At 36.2% G+C, this 20,725-nt stretch overlaps 1 protein-coding gene and 1 long non-coding RNA gene across 9 annotated transcripts in view; one reads left to right on the forward strand and one right to left on the reverse strand.

Annotated features, from left to right (window-relative positions):
* The window catches only part of LOC107219232 (trichohyalin), a 68,131-nt gene that overhangs the window by 3,855 nt on the left and 43,551 nt on the right, over window positions 1-20,725 (reverse strand). For 4 of the 8 annotated variants that reach the window (XM_046746401.1, XM_046746403.1, XM_046746405.1 and 1 more), the window contains 9 exons: window positions 8,012-8,179; window positions 7,669-7,836; window positions 5,364-5,627; window positions 4,862-5,251; window positions 4,472-4,774; window positions 4,204-4,356; window positions 3,876-4,064; window positions 3,619-3,758; window positions 1,086-3,288 (listed from right to left, as the gene is read on the reverse strand). In XM_046746401.1, the coding sequence (XP_046602357.1) occupies window positions 1,086-3,288; window positions 3,619-3,758; window positions 3,876-4,064; window positions 4,204-4,356; window positions 4,472-4,774; window positions 4,862-5,251; window positions 5,364-5,627; window positions 7,669-7,836; window positions 8,012-8,179 (3,978 nt within the window). Of the gene's footprint in view, window positions 1-1,085; window positions 3,289-3,618; window positions 3,759-3,875; window positions 4,065-4,203; window positions 4,357-4,471; window positions 4,775-4,861; window positions 5,252-5,363; window positions 5,628-7,668; window positions 7,837-8,011; window positions 8,180-9,563; window positions 9,576-17,658; window positions 18,394-20,725 lie in introns of all 8 variants that reach the window. The other 4 variants (XM_046746398.1, XM_046746400.1, XM_046746404.1 and 1 more) reach the window with 2 other exon arrangements.
* On the forward strand, window positions 859-6,884 carry LOC124296569. Its single transcript, XR_006906385.1, has 4 exons — window positions 859-926; window positions 6,246-6,411; window positions 6,515-6,752; window positions 6,853-6,884. It is a non-coding gene; the product is annotated as an uncharacterized LOC124296569 (long non-coding RNA).

Consider the following 20,725-nt stretch of genomic DNA (forward strand, 5'->3'; position numbering starts at 1 on the left):
AAACTTAAACAAACACAGGGTTGAAAAGTGTATGGTATTTGTGTTCTTCTTTTTCGTTTGTCGCTGTATAGTGTAATTGCAAAAACAAATTGATATTATAGATGCAGCTTCCTATATAAAAAAAAAACTTCGCAAATATTTACCAACCAAGAATTATTCGGCACTATTTTTGTTGTTGTTTTTTTCTTCAATAAAATATACAATCCTCTGATACCCCATTCAAATATTAAACATCATATGTAGACTAATTCTATATAATATTTTCAAATTATCATTTTACAACTCATAAAACAAGTTTTTGTGAGATTGCATAAATAGGGAGGTAGGTCTCTGCAATGAACAAATTTTCCCGACCGCATATTATATGCATCAAAAAAAACTTGGTGGAACACCAAATATTTCGTGGTAATGGTAGCAATTTTTGTGCAAAAAACAATCGAGACAACAACTGATGAAACAACACATGCCACGAAATAGCCAAGGAGATCCAAGTAGGATGCCGATGAACGATGAGGCGGCAAAACAACGTAAAGTAGTAAAGTAAACGAAAATGTAGAAGGAAAATGAAACCTCTGCCAAAGAATAAATCATCCTGCTACAACAGTCACCATAATAATAATAAAAATAATAATAATAATATTAATGATAATAATGATATTAATAATAGTAATAAAAATAATGGCAATAATTGTAATTATAAATTATGTACAATAACCATAGCGACAATACTCATATAATATTATGAATATAATAACAAGTATATAAATATAATATTATAATAGTAGTGATTCACATATATGTATATAAATATATAATATTATGCATGGTAGTGTATGTAGATATGACGATGGTGTAGAAGAAATGCAGCATGCTGCTCGACACGATTATCGCATTATTAACAACTAAGGCTGCTTGTTGAATGACGAGTATGTATGAAGGTTTAACTAAGGCTTCGTGGAGATGATATTTAGGCGACAACATAAAATTGTGCAACTTAGGCGAAGGCTGGCCGAGCAGTTTGGCTGGATACGCAACAAATGGTGGTGGTGCTGCTGCTGCTGCTGGCAGGGCGGCATTTTTCTAACCTGATTTTGTTCCAGCTCCTGACAAAGCATCTCCAGTTGAGCCTGGAACCGTTCCCGTTCAACGCTAGCTTGTTTCACTTCTTCCTTAGCACGTTCGAGTTCCTTCCTGAGCCTATCAGCCTCCTGTACGGACTGCTGATTTTGTTGATGCTGTTGCGCTGTCTGCGCTTGCACCACAGAGGCTTGTTGCAAGTTGGCTTGCATCTGTTGTATCTGTTGCTGCTGAGCGTGCAGCTGCCTTTCCATAGCTTGAACACGTTTCTGTAACTCCGACGCTGTCCTTTCCGCATTATCCGCCCTGTTTTTCTCATTATCTACTAATTTGCGCCATTGTTCCAGCTGTGCTTCAGACTCGCCTCCTCTAGCACCTAGTTGTTTCTGTAATTCTTGAGCTCGCTTTTCAGCTTGTTCGGCGCGTTGTTTTTCTTTGGCTTGTGCTTGATTCAAGTTTTGAACTTGTTGCGTAAGCCGTTGGACTTCCCGCATTTGAGATTCCAAAGCTTCTTTGGTAGCTTTGTCCGGAGTTTGGGAGTGAGCTCTTTGCTGTTGCAGCTGATGAAGCTTCCTAAGCTCGGTGAGTTCAGTTTCGCTGGTGTTCAATTCTTGTTGGAAATTCATTAACATGTCTTGAGATTTTTCCAGTTGGATAACCAGCTGATCTCTTTCTACTTGCAACTGCTTGGCCTCTGCTTCCAACTTTTCCTTGATTTTCTCTATTTTCTCGGAATGCTTTTCTCTATTCTCCAAAATCGCTGCCATCTTGTCTCGATCTCTTTGAACCTGTTGCAGCTCGTGTTGTATTCTCGCCAACTCTTCAGTGCCAACCTGTTGCTGCTGATGTTGTCCTCTGCGGAGTTCTTGCCTCAGGGCTTCTCTCTCTTCGTGTAACCGTGTCAGCTCTGCACTCAATCTGTCCAATTCCTTTTTACTTGCCTCATTGCTCTCCTGGTACTTAGCTAAGAGCATTTGGGACTTTTCTAGCTCCTTCGCCAGCCGGCCAGCTTCAAGTTCGACTTGATCTCGAGCGATAATCGCTTTGTCCAAGCTTGCTCGGAGACGTTCTACTTCTATACTAGCACTCTCCGACCTCGTTTTACCTTCGGTCTGCATGAGTCTTTCTAATCTGACAATTTCTACTCGCAGTTTTTCATTGTCCGCCTCCAGAGCGTCGGCCTTGGCTTTGAGCTTATCATGCCTGTCACGTATTTTTTCAGTCTCAATTTTCGCTCGCTCCATTTCGGCTCGATTCTTATCCTGGGCCGCCGTTACCTTGGTCGCTTCCTCTCTGGCACGTTCCAATTGTAGTTGCGTCTCGTGAAGTTTAGCTTCCAACTGCTCGACAACTGACTGCGATCTCTTTAGCTCAGCCTCTCGAGCTTCTAGTCTTTCGCGCAATTTCTCTACGTCCTGTTGCAGCCTACTACCTTCACTTTGCCATTTTTCCTGCTCGAACTGGTATTTACCTCGTACACCTTCGGCACGCTCCAAATCCGCACGAAGCCTCGAAGCGTCCTGCTCAGCCTTTCGTGCCCTCTCCAGCTCAAGTAGCGCCTTGTCCAAACGATCCCTCAGCCTCTCAACCTCCAGCTTCGCCCGTTCATGGTCTTCTTTCTGTCGCTCTTGGCTCTCTTGATATTTACCAAACCTTGCTGCGTACCTTTCTGATTCCTCCCTAGCGGCTTCAGCTTCGGCACGAAGCCTTTCTGCTTCAGCTTGAGCTTTCCTAACTTCGGCTTGTTGCCTGTCGTGTTTCTCATACATCTTTTCGATCTCAAGCTGCATCCTGGCCAACTCCTCTTGCGTTTTTTCAGTAGCAGCTTGTGCTTTGCTCAGCTGAGAATGAGCTCTCTCTAGTTCGAAGGAGACCCGCTCGTTATCCGCGACTAACTTTTCTCGCTCGTTTTGGTGACGCCTCAACTCGATTTGAGACTTTTCGTATCTCTCACGAACCATCTCTAGATCTACTGTTAGTCTGTCCAAGTCCTCCTTGGACTTTTCTTCGTGTTCCTTAGTGCGTCCCAACTGAAGAGCTGCTCGATCGTACATTTCCTGGACACGGGCCAGTTCCTCCTGCGCTTTACGAGCTTCTTCACGTCCTTTGGTGGCCAATGTTTGCAGCTTTTCTACTTCTAATTCCAAGTGATCCTTGTCAGCCTCCATTACATCGATCTTATTCTGTAGACGATACACCTCGCTTTGTGCCCTGTATAACAAAAAAAAAATAAGAAAATAACACTTATGAATTAATTACAGTTTTATTCGGCTCAGAATTTTGGAAAAACAAAAAAATGGACTTAAGATCATGCAATAGATTTGTAAAGACTTAAAGATACCAAATTGTGAATGCAGTTACAAAATGTTGTGACAGTCGGTGAATTATTTAGGCTCATTTCGTTACCTTGGCAGGTTTGTAACTTCATTGATTACTACTTATCGATAGTAATAAATTTAGAGTCACGTAAAAAGTCAGTGTGAATTATTTTCTCCGGATCATTTTATCAATTCTGAAACTGTATTATACCAAACTCATTACCTGTCATATTTTTCACGCATTTTTTCAAATTCTTTACTGGCATTTTCTCTTTCCTCGTAAGCTTTGTTAGCTCCGTATTGAGTTTTTTCCAATTTGTCTTTAAGAATGTCAATTTCCGTTAATGCGTCGTCTCTTTCAAGCTGAAAGCAAACATAAGCTCTATACCATATTGAAATTCAATACTTATTGTCATCCAGGTACTCAATTCAGAAATTTTAGGCTAAAGTCTTGTTACAAATTTGTCAATGACTACTTACGGTAAGTTTTTGATGTAAGGTGTGGACCTTCTCCCATCGTTCCTTGATCAAGTCAAGTTCGGACATAACATTTTCTTTTTCGCGTTGCAGTTTTACTTGTTGACTTTGTTGGAATTCTAATCTTTCATGTAACTTTTCCATCTCTTCTTGGAAGTTATCTCGTTCTTTCTGCAGACGTTGCATAACCATCTGTTTGAAATAATGTACATTACCATGAGCAAAAAAAGATTGGTAGTAGATAAGGTAAAGTATTACATTGTCCTTAAGAATATTCGTAAAGTATGAGACGAAAATACTCAATACAAACATAATTTATATCACGTCGTACCTGTGCCTTCTCATATTTGTCATGAAGCCGATCGACCTCAAGTTGAATTGCCTCACGTTCTTTTTGCATTCTAGTCGATTGACCAAGTGCTTTGTCCAATTGGCTTTGCACGTTCTCAAAATCGTAGTTTTGCTTCTCTTTTTCAAGTTGCATCTGTAAGAAAGTGTTATATTGAAACATGGGACTTCACGTACGAAATGAAAACAATAAAAGAGACACAGGCAGAAGGCAAAATAGAAGATCCGTGACAAAATATGCTTATACTTACTCTGCGTACTTCTCCTTGAGATTTGTCCAATCTCTCCTGAAGTTTGTCAACTTCACTTTGAGCCTTGTCCAGCAAGTTTTGTAATTTATCTTGCTGTAATTGAGCTTTGCCCAAAGTTGCCTGAGTGCGTTCCAATTCTTCTCGAACTTTTTCAAGTTCACCAACGGCTTTGTCACGTTCAGAGTGAAGACGAGCCACGGAGGCTTGAGCTCGGTCATATTCCTCGCGCAAGCTCTCTTGTTCTCCTTGTGCATTTTCTAGGCGAGCTTTCAAACGATAAACTTCACCTTGACTTTTTTCAACCTATAAGAGAAGATAAGAATGATTTTATCAAATGACTAAACAATTTGCAAGTGATTTATAAAATTAACAAATGTTAATGAATTCCACCTTTTCTTGAAGAGCAGTTGCTTCAGCTCTGGCTCTTTCATTGTCCGCTTGAGTAACTCTGAGCTCAGCTTGTGCTCTCCTCAAGTCTGCTGTCGATTTCTCCGCACGTTCTTGAATTCTGTCCATCTCCTGAGACGAGTTCAACGTACTTCTGCCAAACGTAGTTTGCGATCTTTCCAAGTCGTGTCTCAACCTTTCATTCTCTAATTCAAGGCGAGTCAACCGCTGTTTAGCAGCCTCCCAGTCAGCACCACTGCGACCAACCTCGGAGGCCGCTTTGTCAAGTTCTGCTTTACTTTTGCCCAATTCCGACTGGGAACTTTCCAGTTTTGCTTCGAGGCGATCTTTCTCAGCCTGAGCTCGTTCCAAGCGGGCGCCAAGTTTTTCAACCTGCAACAATAAATGTTGATCATTAATAATGTGAATATTTTTGTTGGAATAGGAATATCTTCTCGCCAAGTTTATCGTCGACTCTATAATACCTTACAATAATTCAATTTACCTCAGACTCCAGGGCATGAAGTTTCATTTTGTACTCAGCGAGTTCTCTTTCATGGAGTTCTCGCTCTTCTTGTTTCTCCTGTTCGGCACGATCCCTCTGCTCGCGTAACTGAGTCATTTGTTTCTCTTTATCGCCGATAGCTTCCTCCAAACTGCTCAAGGCTCCTTCGCTGCTGCAGTGATGTGCTTGCATAGCGGTCAAACGAGCCCGAGCCATATCTACTTGATTGTCCTTCTCTTTGAGAAGATCCTCCAGATTTTCAATCTGTGGAATGAATTATTTCCAGTTTATTACACACTTCCAACGGCCCAATTCAAATTCAACACAATTCTGTTTTATTCACTGTTTTTCATTCTAACAATAAGTTTATTGCACACTAATCGGTAAAGTTTTGTTGTTATGATCATTCAAACTAGACTACCGATCAAATTCCGTTGTTAGTGCTTCTCTTATTTGTGTTTTGGCCCTTGCTTGCCACGAGTTTTTGTTAACGACAACAAAGCATAAACTGTTTAGATTGTTAGTAAGGCGTTAAATCGTTTGTAAACTCGTTAAATTCACAGTCAGTATTAACTCCATTTACTTACCGTTGTACCAAAACTGACGTTAATATTAATTTATAAGTCTTACCCATAGCCCCTAACAATAATCCAAATATATTATAGACACAATTCCGAGTTAGTGATATCATATGTAAATAGAATTCAGTTAAGTTCAAAGTTACGTACCTATTAAGGAGTACCGGAGATATATTGTGGGTCATCCTAGAGGTAATGGTAATGGTTCTTGGTAATAATACCTTTGTAGCTTGCATTTCCATCGAATAATATGGATTATTGTAATTTAGTGTGGTTGTACTAATGTACATTTTATAACTTTCAGTTCAACCTGATCTTCGCTGTACGTATCGTACAACAATCTACACGAGTTGTTGGCGAATGCCTAGCTCTGCAACGTCGTAACTAACTGCTAACGTAAAAGTGAACCAGGAATTTCATATCTACACTATTCAGATATGAGCGGAGCATTTAATACAAATAAACCGCAGGTATGACACATAAAAAAGCGATACTGCTTGGAACATTATCTGGCAAACGTAATTATATCTAATTTGCATACGTTTAACGATAACTTAATAAAATAAATTATAGATAACAGTGGAAAACACAAATAATGGATACGTAGAGCTATATGTATAAATATGTATAAGCCGACTGGAATAATCACCATAATTTATACATCTCTGGTGAAACATTTTTACCATCAAAATTTCTCAGCGTAACTCTGGAAAGTCTATTGTTAGTACAAGTTTATGAATTGAGGAACCAGAATCAGAATCTACGGAGAAAAATCTCTTTGTTGTTCAAACAATTAAAATAATTTGATAAGGTGCGACTGAACATTTATTTCTGTTGGTAGAAGAGAATTTTAAATACTGGTATTGGTTCAAAAAAGAGGGAAATTTATTAAAACAATTTTGATTTTTCAGAATAATGATCTTTACGGAAATCTGATGGCAAAAAAAACTTTCACCAGGGAAAAGCTACATCAGTTTATTTCTTTTACGCATTATATGTCTGAATAGAAAATGTGTAACAAATAATACTTGTGGGATGAAATAAAATTATACCAGGTGTATGTCATGTGGTAAAACGAATAAATATCTTATAAACTTAAATTAAATATAACAGTGTGAATCAGGATATAGATAACTGTATAAATATAATATTAAATTATAACAATAACAAAATTATACAAAATTTGATTGATAAATATACGTATTAAAAGAAAGCAGAATATTTTAAAAATAATTCGGTAAATTGTAATTCTTATATCTATTACTATAACAACTGTAGGGATAAAATAATAATTTTGAACAGAGGAATCAGAGATGGAGAAGCATTAGTAAGTATACCAGCTAAATTCCGAATTCCTAACAATCAACGCATCGAGTATAAAGACGAACGGAATATTCCATGTGAGGAAATGAGAAGCTGCGAGTGAAATGGCGAAATCAGCCAATCGTCAAGCTGAACTAAACGAGGACAATCACCGAACCATTGGAATCAATTGTGATTCCATACGAATATCGTTCGAAGCCTCATTTCAATTGATGAATGGACATTAAATAAATGCCGGGCACTCAAAGAACGGCGAACGATGCTGAACGAGATTGAGAAAACGGTGGATAAGATGGAAAATGAAAAAAGAAAAAAAAAAAAAACAATCTATATTTATTCCCGAATTCTCTCTCTTCTTTACCATGAGAAATCGGGCAAAACCAAATCAGGCACCGGTCACTTACTTTTCGCTGGAGGACGTTAATCTTTCGATCCTTGATGTCCATGTGATCCTTGATCTCAGTGAGCTCGGTATTCATTCGATTGCGATCCTGCTGAGCCTGCATAGCAGCCTGGGTCTTTTTCTCAATAAGTCTATTCTTTTCCTCGAGTCTCTGCCGCATTTCTTCGACCTGCGAAACGGGAAGCTTGCATCTTAACTCGGTCGATAAGAGCGCTCGGAGTGGAAAAAAAGAATTTGAAAAACCAAAAGGATGGAAGAAAGAAGGGTGGGAATTGTGGAAAAGGCAAGTGGAAAGGAAGAAACATCCTCCGGCTGCGGTAGCGAATTAAATTATCGTTACTCACGTCAGCCTGGAGCATATTGTAGTGTTCTTCCTTGGCGCACAAGGACTCCTTTAGAACAGCGATGTGCCTTTGATAGTCCTGATGCTGTTCCTCGAGAGTTTTCATCTTCGCTGACATCCCCAAAATTTCCTGATCCCTCCGTTGTACTTCTGCCCGAAACTCGTCCAGCTGTGAAAAATGTTTACCATCGAGGTATTTCCGTCAATGGCTGAGACACGGCAGTTTTTGTGTTGAAAAAGTGAAAAAAAAAAAAAAAAAAAATCATCACAACACGCGGTCTTCGCCGTGTCCGTACATCTTGCCGTTTTTGTCTTTTTTTTTTTTTGTTTCTTATTTCCCACGATTTTATTTTTTATTTCATTGAATTTGATACTTTTCATTACTCTAAACTATGTAAGTCACGTGTATTGCTTAGAGATCGAGGGTACACCGTGTGCTTGGAAAAAAAAAAGAGAAGAAAAGAAGCAAAAACATGAAAGATGCACGGACAGAGTTTGCATGCAGACCTGCACTAATTAATAAACAACGTGTAAATACGACCAACGAGTCTTTGCTGCACGTATGCAAACTTATATATATATACATATACATACATGTATACGCATATATATGTATACATATACTATACAAATATCTAATGAGAGAATAGTATACACATATATATAATGTAAGGGTGTGATTGATACATGTAACTTGTGATTATATACATGTAAGTCACTAGTTATGTATATATGTACATGATCTACTCATCGTATTATATGTGCTGTAGGCTTTTTGTTCAAAATTTTGATGCTTTTTTTTTCATTGCACGGTTTTTTTGTTTTTTTTTCTTTCTTAGAATTTTTCAAAATTTCGAACTTTACTAAGCAATTGTGTTTACTAATTTCCTAGCTAACATCTAATATTTTATAGATCTATAGATACTCGTGATTTGTGAGAGAAATGGAAAGAAAAAAAAAAAAAAGAAGATCGTAAATAATAATGATAACGACGATAATATCTGTATTATATGAAAATAGTATTTTTTTTTCTCATCTGTTCTTAATTTTTCTCATGATTTACAACTTTTAAGTTTGAAATAATTCTTATGTAACATATGCTGATGTAAAACTGCACGATAATCTATAAAAGATATGACGTATGAATTTGGTGATTCGTATTTTTGAAATCCAAAATTTTCAGACGTTCCGAGTTTTCCTGTATCTTTCTACCGTGTGTGCGAAGTTTTTGGATTTCAAAGTTACGTTCTACTTGAATGATGAAAAAATAAAAAAAAATAAAAACAACAAAAACTCTCCCCTATTACCCTACAAACCCTTAAAACATGGGACTACAGACTTCTTTCGAAACTACGTAACACCAAATTTCAACGGTTAAATGGAAAATTCAAAAAAAAAAAAAAAAAAATGGATGATTCGAAGAAGATGAATATAAAACAAAAATGCGATGAAATCTCGATTAAAAATTGAGGTAAAAAAAAAAAAAAAACAAATGATCAACTTCTTTTCTTTTGTTTGGAAATATTTTTTGTTCACCGGGAGAGATTCCTTACCTCTTCCGAAAGCTAAAATATGGGGGCACGATTAAAAAAATGCATTTCTTTTTCTTTTTTGTAATAGATTACACGTAATAAGCGTAACGCCGCGTTAATTCTATACGTAATACTTACATTTACACGTTATTAAAATCAATTATCCAATTAATAATTGATTTAAAAGCAACAAAAAAAGTAACCGACAAATAATTATTCTTCTTAACGTTCATTTTCGAACAATAATATAGAATTAACCACGGAGTTGAGATATTTACCTACTACTCACTTACGATTAATGTTATATAACTAGCCTATTCTTTATACACGTAGTATATATAATTTATCCTTAAGAATAATAAATTGCACCTTATTGCTATATGATGATAAATGAAACGTTACACTTGGTTTATCTACAAAAATATCTCGACACTACCATATGTACGTACATAATGTGTATACGATGTAAATACATACACTACAGGCCAAAAATACAAGTCAGGCCGTATATAACAAATTTATATAAGTATATAATACAATATACATATATATGTAATAATTAAAATAAGTTTTAATCATCAACTCATGATCGTCATCATTTTACCATACCATATGAAAGAAAGAAATACGTAGAAATACGCTTTCTACTTATGTCGTTCATTCTATCTACAACAAATTAGAATATTGTAAAATCGACAAGGAGAAAAGAAAAAAAAAAAAAGAGAAATTTTAAATTCTTTAATAGCTTACGAATAACGAAGTATCGTCAATCTTTTCAATTACAAAAATATCCAAGAACCAGACCAAAGAATTATTAAATATTATAGTTGCTGCAAGTTTTCGATTATACCGAAGTAAAATTAACAAGTTTCGGTAACATGTGCTCATAGCTAACGAACGTATATAAATTATAACGGGATAAGAAATTTGTCCGTGTATCAGAGTGAATCGCGATATAATATAATAAGTGCCAATCGTCAATTACAGAAGGAAAGAAATTGATGGAGAAAAAAAAAAGAGAGGAAAAAAAAATTGACATAGATAATGTAAACGAGGAATGTAACTCAAAGCAACTATTATATTTTTTGCAGAAAAATACGGGTAGTAGTAATAATAATAATAATAATAATAATAACAGTAATAGCAATAATATGTGTAGGTGTACGAAATATTGTACGATAATAGAGGCTGAGAGTAAAATTGTAGACAAACCAAAATAACTTTAATGTACGAAATTCATTTGAAACTATAAATTTCTCTGTTAGTAATTGTTATTCAGCGTTATTGAAGTTGGTTGCTACTTGGTAAAGCGTTGCACTGGCGTAACAAATTAAAAAAAAAAAAAAAGAGTGAAATTTATAGTTTCATGTTTTAATTTTTTTCATTTTGTTTGCTTTTCTTTTTTCTTTTCTTTTTTTCTCTCTTTCCCTCACATAACAAGAAAGACTGTACGTCATGCGGCATGCGAGTTAAAGATTTTATCATGCTGGTGCAGTGCTGGCGTTGCGTGAAGAAAAGAAGAAGAAACAAAAATGGTACATGAGGAAAAATTACAAAAACAGAAAAACAGATAACGAAAAACGAGAAGTGATATTGTGTATATACATACACATATACATATATATATATATATGCGTGTGTACATAGTTAATACGCAAATGGCGATGAAAAATGACGTTCTATTTTCTTTTTTTTTTGCTGTGAGAAAAAAAGAACATACATATGTATAATTAGAAAACTTATAACAGAGGGGTGATAATATATATTAATAAATACGTGACAGACAGACGAAAGTGAGGTGAAATTTGAGCTGCGATAGATGTGTAAGGTGGTAAAATGATATGAGTCGGGTTTGTCATATTTTATAATAATAACAATAATAATGATACTTGAAAATTAAAATTTCTTAATTAAACTTAATAATATGTATATAAGTTTCGATAGTTATTTTACAACAATTAACTATATATATATATATACAATATATATTATAAAGAATTAAACAATGTCTATTGCATATTATGCTGTGTATTATATATTGATATCAGCTGTCGTAGATGTAAATTATTTATTTGTTGTGTTTAATTTTTACCTGTTGCACAATTTAATTTAATTTTTTAATTTAATAATTACGCACGTATAAGGATTCCCTTTCATTTTATTCATACGTGTTTGTTAGACGAATATTTTCAACGAAGTGTTATAGATATATTTTCGCAGTATACAATAACGGTGAATCATACATCGTAATATCGCAACGCGTTAAAATTTACCGGATTAATAAGACGTTGCAAAAAATTACGGATTAATGTTTATTTTGTAAATTCGTTTATCTTGTTATCGGTTGTATATATATATATATTTTTTTTTTTTCTCGCTTTCGTTATTTATACAATATAATTGTTATCGTGTATATTATTAATTGAGCAAAAGAAGACAATTAGTAGTTGAAGATTTAAAACACAACGAAGTTTAGCCAACGAAGATAATTAATTAATTTCGCATAGCACTTTTCGACAATTTAATTCAGAATTCTTAGCCATATCGTATTTGCATACTTTTGAATCACAAATACCATGTTTTTAATCCATTGTTTTTGTCTCTTTTCTCTTTTTGTTATCAACATTTCGGTGCTCGTGCATAAATTAATATAATTTTCATATTATTACTGGTCACATATCAACGTAACCTTATACGTAATATACGTAGTATAACATGTATACTTTAGAAAAATAAACCTGACTCAAATACATACGTAATGCATGTACACATATTATACATATGTGCTTCCAATTTAGTACGATTTATGTACCTACACGCTGTTTACTAATATCTCGTCATAATTTTCATCTCTCTTTCTCACACGAGATATTTTATACATTATACTTTCCATCAAGATAAAATATTACAGACGCCGTATATATACACAAGATGTAATAAATAATGACATGTGTAAAGTGTAATTTGACGAGAAGATTTCGTAGATTTTTCTAACTGTTTTACCCAAAAACGATGTTGAACTTACATTAATATATATATACATACATAATATAGAGTGTATCAATCGTCGTGATTAATAACAACAATGATAATAATAATAACAATAACAATAATAATAATAATAATAGTAATAGCGGTGATAATTGAATGAGCATTCGTATAATTAATATATCATGCCTGACTCCCCTTGCTATTAGTAATTAACTAATATTTTTTTCGCGTTAAGCAGCGGGTACGTATAATTATTCACGTATTCATACATATGTGAATATTAAATCGCAAAGATTCTATTCCTACATCTAGACAGGATTCGAGAAAATATCATCATTCATACTTGTTGTCTCCACTACAAGTTACGTTTACATAATCTATTACTAAGAATTAGATCACCCGTCTTTTTTCTTTGTGTACTTGTTTGTTTCTGTGCTCTTTCCGGAAAACAATTGTTTTTCCTTGTCATCTTTCTTCATTTCTATTTTCTTTTTTTTTTTTTTTTTATCATACGAATTTTTTCTCATCAGGTTACATTATGACATATATCGAGGTTGAGAAAATAGGCAGTTTTCAGGTATATGTTAAACATTTTACTGACAACGGAATCAATATTATATCGATAGGTAATTATTATATTATTATTATTCATTTATACTAGTGTTCTCTACATTTTTGTTAAAATTTATATTTTTTCTATTACTTTCTTTATCCCTCTCTTTCACTCTCTGTGTTTCTCTGTACATTAACATGTTTAGACATTTTAAGGTTCAACAGTTTCTAAGGCCTAAACTTTAGGTACGTACAATATTAAATTTAATACATCGGCTGAATAATTTCTCTCTATAGTTTTTCCGTTTCTTTTCGTTTTTCTTCCTTCACAATTTTATAACTATTCATTGTCAATCTTTTTTACAGACGTAATGATAGTTAATAATAATAGTAATAATCGTAATTATTACTATTATTAAACGCATAGTATTACAGCACTTGAGGTTCAGTGGAGAATTTGAGTTTACTGGTTCAATAAACAGAGAAAAAAAAAAAACTGGATTAAACCGAAAATCTGTTTAACATGGCTCAGGATCTTACCTCAATCGCTATAGTATGTAATTGCAACTTTCACTTTTGACCCTTACAAATTGAAAGTGTATCTATTGTGTACATTATACCGATGTACGAATTGTTTAATATTTTTCATGGAAGAGAATTCTGGAAGTTTTTGACTACCTAATATATTTATATATATACCTATGTTACTAGGATTTTCTATTTAGCAAGCACATACTTTTTTGTACACAAGTATGTTCGATACTTTATCTTTATGCATATACATATATATGTATGTGTGTGTGTGTGTGTGTATTTTTGTATGATTTGTTAGAATTTTTCAATTTTGTCAATATTATTTTTCGTTTTTTCTTTTTTCTTTTCTTTTCACTTATCGACACACGAGTCGTTTAAACAAGCTTGAACTGTACATAGAACACATTGAGTTTAATTCATACGATAGATTGAGGAGAGCGTGCAGTTTATTACTATGTATAATATAGAGAATTTGTCGACCGCAAATTTCTAAAAAATATACTCTCATAGTTATTACGAAAATAAAAGTATGAAAATCGATAAACGAGTAAATAAATTTTCATTTTTTTTGTTTTCTTCTAATATTTTGCTTTCTTGTACCGTTCCGTTAATTCCTGCAGTCTTCTAACATTGACAGCGAGTATCTATAATAATCCTAACATTTCAACAACCTTCGGAGATAACGTAAATATATAATATGTCTATTATAATTCATCTACGTATGTATTATTTATATACCTATATTTTCATCTACTCTTATTACTTTTTTTTCCTTTTTTTTTTTTTGTTTTCTTCTTCAATTTTGTAGAAATATAGATAATAGATTTCGGAGATGCGTCTTTTCGTATATTATAATATATGTATGTATAGTAACTCTGCAGTATTTATCGTCAACGGAATAACTTGGATAAATTTATCGAATCTATATGTATAGTTTATTTTCATTTATGCCTAATACGCTAAAAATATCAGCAGTGTGCAAATATCGAAGCGTCGAATTTCGCGTTGAGCGCAATTATTTTCAATTCTACTTATACACTCGCCAATTACATAACTTGGACGTCCGCGCAGCGTGCAAAAATAAGATTTGTAATTCCTTCTCTATCTCTCTCTCTCTCGCTTTGTAGCACATTTCCAACCATATATTCGCAACGTCGCAATTTCTCGCCGTATAGAATGATAACAAAGTTCCTAATTAAGTGATTGATTGTAGAAAAAGAATCGACCACCGTTGCGTACTTCGTACCGTATATTACTATTCCAAAGAAAAGTAAGCCGTCCTTTCATTCTTTTATTCATTAATAGTGTTATTTAATTGAACGATTCGCGACAAGAGACGTCGTTAAGAATCTTGAACGTGAATTCAAGCATATCATAGACGAGCATATAACACATATCCCCGGCATCTTTTGTACACGCCGAGAAACATGTATATGCATATTTTCTCACGTTATCATAGTATACATATACATATATATAATAATATACTAAAATTCTGAACACTGCGTTGCCATGAAATTATATATATATATCCTCTCTCTACACATTGCATACTATATTATATATACTATTGTAAGCGCAACAGTGTGCATATAATATGCATACGTCAATTTGTACGATCTAAAGCTCGATTCGATCCTAATCCAACCCCAAAACCCCGAAAATCATCGGACGTAATCCTAAACTAGAAATTTCCCCGGTAAACGAGGGGGACAAGTAACAGGAAGAAGTACGGAGAGGTGAGGATAAGAGGAGAGAGCGAGAGAGAAAGAAACAAAAATAAGAAAAAAAAAAACAAAAAAACAAAGAGATAAGTCTATCCGAAATGCAAAATTTATTATACGTATAAAGCCCTTGACCTTTGATCTTGATTCCCTTCGTTTCCCGGGTCAAGCAAGTGTTCTTTAATTTCAAACGAATATACAATACCGAGAGGTTCTCTTGAAAGGACACTCTCGTAACGCGCGCGATTCAACTTGCTTAATTTTGATTGGCTGACACGAATTCTTCCAGCCTGAAGCAAACCTTCACCGACAAGAAGAAATTCCCTAGAATCGACCAGTTGACAAGTGACGGTCAACCATAAACTCTCCTGATATTAAGAATGGCAATGGCCGAGTCACGGCGCCCGCGGATGCTAGTAACATTTTTACGAAGTTGGCTACGCCTGTTAACTAGACGAGTAGCAATAATCGTCGAGCAAATCCATTGAAGAGAACTTCTCGGTACGAGCACGTTTATACCAAAACCTACAGGTTTTGAATACATCGCAAGAATACAAAAGTTCAAAGATACGCCGCGTTTATACCGAATTTAACATTAATCGTCACTGGAAATATTCTCCGAAGTTGTAAAGGGTGCGCTAAAAGTCTTGGTGATGAAGAATTGCACTGCGAAAATGAATAGGCGAGTTCAAATTGTGTTCATCTTTGTTTTTTTTTTTTTTTTTATGAAAAACTAAAAAATGACGGGTTACCTTCCGAGATTACAGAAATGCGGTGTACATCAGAGGAGAGGATCGTAGTATTTTAGTCGTCAACCAACACTCGGTAGAGTTTTAGGTCAAGAGGAGGAGGAGGAGGAGGATGGCTAGGGTGGTAAGTTGGGAAAGGTTGAAACGTTATCCTCGTAGATTGAGCGAGGGGATGGCGAGTCGGGAAATATGGGCGAAGATAAGTGTGCAGAAGCTAGGCTCGAGGAAAAACGTCAGGATGAAAGGTTTCGACAGGACACTGTAAGGTAGCACGCCACCCCGTTTTCGGATTGCTCCATGCCGTATCAAATTTCGGCCCAAATCGATCGTGCAGTACGCGTAGCGATTTAGCGTTATATGTGTAGGTATTATACGTTCTATAATATTTGGCGTTATTGCAGATAATCCGCGGTTAATAATTGACTGGGATCAAGGATGAACGAGTCGGACCGTTGGCATAAAAAGTTAGGGATGGAGAAGAAATCGTGTGAAAAATCTCCGGCAACGTTTTTTTGTTTTTTACGACAATGACAGTGAACTTCGATGAAACGACATCTGTACCAGGTGATGTAGCTATGATTGTGAATAAATTCGAATATCACAAGCTTATCAACAATAAGATATCAATAATTTGAGAAAAAATAAGGTTATCATCGTATCGTTAGAAACTTCGAAAGGATCGAACTTTGGTGTCTTTGATTTGATTCTAATGTTTTTGGGATTGTTTTCTTAACGATGGACATCTCCAAGAATCGTCCGATGAGTCTTTTACTAATAGCGATCCCTCGAATGGATAAAACTAGATTCAGGCAAGTGCTGTACGACAGTTGTTCGTCTGGAATTACACTTGCAAGATTTGTGGAATGTTTTTCAGGGACAATTTCTGACGGTCTTGTCAGCGAGAAGAATAACGATTTCAAAAACATTAGAATGGGATGAGGAACACTAGAGTTTGATCGCTTGGAATGTTCTAATCATGGAACCTTCTCTCAAATCAATGACGTTTTCCGTCTTGGACTATCGAATTTGTCTCGAACCATTTCTATAACACATCAGGGATGGTGATCCATTCCTGTTCACTAACATTGATGCAATCAGTAACATTACCGCAGATTATCAAAATGACATATTGTCTTCTCCTAACTTTCGACGCAGAGACGGTGAAGACACTTCATCCTTGAATGGCTCGACGGTCGTTGTGACGTGTTGCGGTACATTCGGTGTTGTATGTGTAACGTACGGAGTTTCAGTAAGTGATCGGTTCGGTGCGAGTACGTAACATGGTGTGAAATTTTCCAAATAATTTCAATAATACATTTCATATCCCTATACTTATACACGCAACGTCCTACCATTGACAATTGAAGAGTAAGCGTTACCTGATGCGATCGGCGATGTCTCTTGTTCCGTGGAACGTTTAACAAGAACGCATCCCTGAACGCCTTTAAAATACGTAGGCAGGTATATTACGAGTAGGTACGATAATATCGGATACACATATTATTACAAGATGTTCTAAACGACGTCATTCTTTTCGATGCGGACGTTGTTGATGAAGAAACTTACTTGTCGTTTGAAGTTCATGTCGTGTTTGTTGAAGGTGTGAGCATGAAGCGCAAGGGCGCCGGCGGCAGCGGCGGCGGCGGATGACGATGAAGATGACTCGATTTGCTTGTGATGATGATGCTGATGCTGATGATGATGACTGAGGTGGTGAGACTGGTGCTTCTGGTTCTCCGATCCGTGATTGTAGCGCTCGGTGTACGGATTAGAAACGCCCGTGGTAACGCCGGCGGATATTCCAGCGAGACATGATCCAAGGCCAGCGGAATTTGCGAGGAAGGAGTTCGCCAGGCTCGAGGAATTGTTCGCGGATGGCTGCTGGCCGCCCTTGACAAGGGTCGAATGGTTGAAGCCGAAGGCGGCGGAGTTTACGGCGTTCGATCCCTGGAGGTTCACCTGGTGCAGGATTCCCGAGGGATGATGGGCCGAGGGCACAGCCGTCGCCCTTAGAAGCTGCTCCCTCAGCTTTCCCCCGCACTCCCTGATCCGCTGGAGCTCCGCCTCGAGCAGGCCGACCTCCTTCTCCAGGGTCTGAATCCGCGCGTCCTTCGTCTCGAGGATCGCCGTCAAGGTCGTGCTCCCCGGAACGCCTCCTGGAACCGCGACGCTTCCGCCGAGGGTTGTTACCCCCGATCCTGCGTTACCCGCTACCGGCGCTCCCGAAGACGCTGTGCTGGCATAGGCGAGTTCCAGCTGGGTCTGGAGGCTCTTCAGCGTCTCGTTCGTCGCTTTGAGCTCCTTAACAAGCAATACCAGAGTTAATCGAAGCCCGGTGGGTTCTGGGTTTTTTTTTTGATTTTTGTTTTGTTTTGTATTTTTTTTTTTTTTTTTGTTGTTATCTTTTGGGTGTTTTGTTGGAGGGTGGGGGGGGGGGGGGGGGGGGGGTGACACTGATCTGTGGATAATCCTCAGCGAATGAGCCTTCTATGCGCCGGTAAGAAGCCGAGAGAATCTAAATTTGGATGAGAAACGTCGTTCCAGAAGAGATCGTTGAGACGGAAGAAGGGAAGGAGTAGGTCAAAAAGTTGTTGAATCGTGGCCACGTAGTAGAGGGGTTGACAATGCAAGTGGTGTGAGGCATTTGGTTGGGACTTTAGTCATCGATTCTGGTTTCAATATAAACAGTAATTTCAAATTATTCTTGAGAGATGGAACGCAAGCAAAGGAATATAATTTTTCTCATATCAGAATTGTTGGCAACATCGAATGCCAATTTCTTAATCCTGAGAAATAAGGTAAAAATGACTTATGTACCACTTGCATTCTTGAAGCTTCAATTAAAGATCAGGGCCTCACAAGATCGAATTTCCAAAGACACAAAAATCTATTTCACATTGTGTTTTAAAATTTAGCTAGTCGAGGTATGGAAAAGTCCGAATGTAGAATGGTCGAATTTCAGTCGATTATGTCCCAGAGCCTGCTACAAATGCTTATAATATTCGTTATGACGATTCTACATTTTGTCATTCTGTACTTTGAACTTGTTTGCCTACATTTTGACGTTTTCCTACCTTCGTTTTGCTTCTGCCTTTTCAAATTCTACGAAGACATACAACATTTTCTAGTCCTTGAGAATTCGATATTGTAACGCTGCTATTACTCGGCCATGATACACTTTTCGACTCCCACGTCACAGCAGACCCACCACGGCAAAGAGGGCCTCGTCCGGAAATCAAATAAAACGATTTCCGAAGTTGCCCGACTTTGGGGTCGAAGAGTGATTGTTTTTTGTTTTTTTTTTTTTTTTTATCACCAACAAACTTGGTTAGTCAAATATTTCCTTCGATTGTAAATAAATGGAAACGAAAAAAAAAGAAAGAACAGACAAATAATCGCAACAAGTTTCCAAGAATCCTTTGACACGATAACTTTGAACAGTGTAAAAGGAGAGAAAGAAAAAAATTGGAAAAAAAAAACTGACAAAAAGCACAAAATTTCGAATCAAACAACATTTGTATCGAAAAAAAAAAAAAATACCAAAATAATTGTATCGCGAAGCAGAAATAAATTTCGAAGGAATCAGTCTGTGTGTCAGAAGTTAGTTCCGGATTCTTGGCGCAGAGAAGGCTTAATTTAGTTATTAGGAAAACGGAAGTTGGTTCGGTACAATGTATGGGTAGTGGAAGGGGGGGGGGGGGGGGGGGGGCAACGCGCTTTGGTTGACGAAAGAAAAGCGACGCTCCGCCGGGCTTCCTGCACCTCTCTCTTTATCTCTTTTTTTCCCTCTTTCTCTCTCTGTCTCTTTCTCTCTTTCTCTCTCTCTCTCTGTCTGTCTTCCGGTTTCGTCAAAGATATTATTCTTTTCTCATGATTCATTTTCGTTCGTTTTTTTTTTTTTTTAATATTTTTTTTTTTACTGTCATTTCGGTTTCTCAGGTTTGCTACGATACCGATCGATCGATCGATCGATCGATCCTTCGTTGGTCGCGTTCGTTAAAAAACACACCCGTTGATCCAAATTGCCTGATTGCGATAATACACATGCCGTATATTTGTATATCGTATAAGATTTAACGTATGTATATATACATATATATATATATATGTATGTATGTATACATATATACATATGCATGTATATATGTGTCACGTATAGTTTTTATCGACCTGGATTTACACGTCCAAATTAAAAAAAGAAACCTCTCCTCGAGATCGACAGGCGTACATGTCGGATATATACATATATGTAGTATATACATGTATATACACACACGTGTATATACGCACAAAGTTACAGAATCCTTTTCGGCGCCGGGCGCCGCCGCAGTTCTTTCGCCACCGCGACGCACGGCTGACATTGTCCATCTCTGCGACGTTATTTTCCTTCATTTCGTTCGTTTTTTACTTTTTTTTTTTCTTTTTTTTTTTTTCTTTGGTTCGTTCTTTTTTCTCACAACACGTTTAGTATTAATTATATTTAATTTTATCATACAAGTCGTTAATGCTTCATTGAAATTTTAATCCTTTTATAACAACTGTTGCTTTCATGTGATATTTGTATACAAGTAAACATTATATTTCATTTTTCACTCGACACGTGATTTTCGAACAAATCATTTTCTCTGTCAAA

This window comes from Neodiprion lecontei, chromosome 1 (genome assembly GCF_021901455.1).
Source record: "Neodiprion lecontei isolate iyNeoLeco1 chromosome 1, iyNeoLeco1.1, whole genome shotgun sequence".
Lineage (NCBI taxonomy): Eukaryota > Metazoa > Arthropoda > Insecta > Hymenoptera > Diprionidae > Neodiprion > Neodiprion lecontei.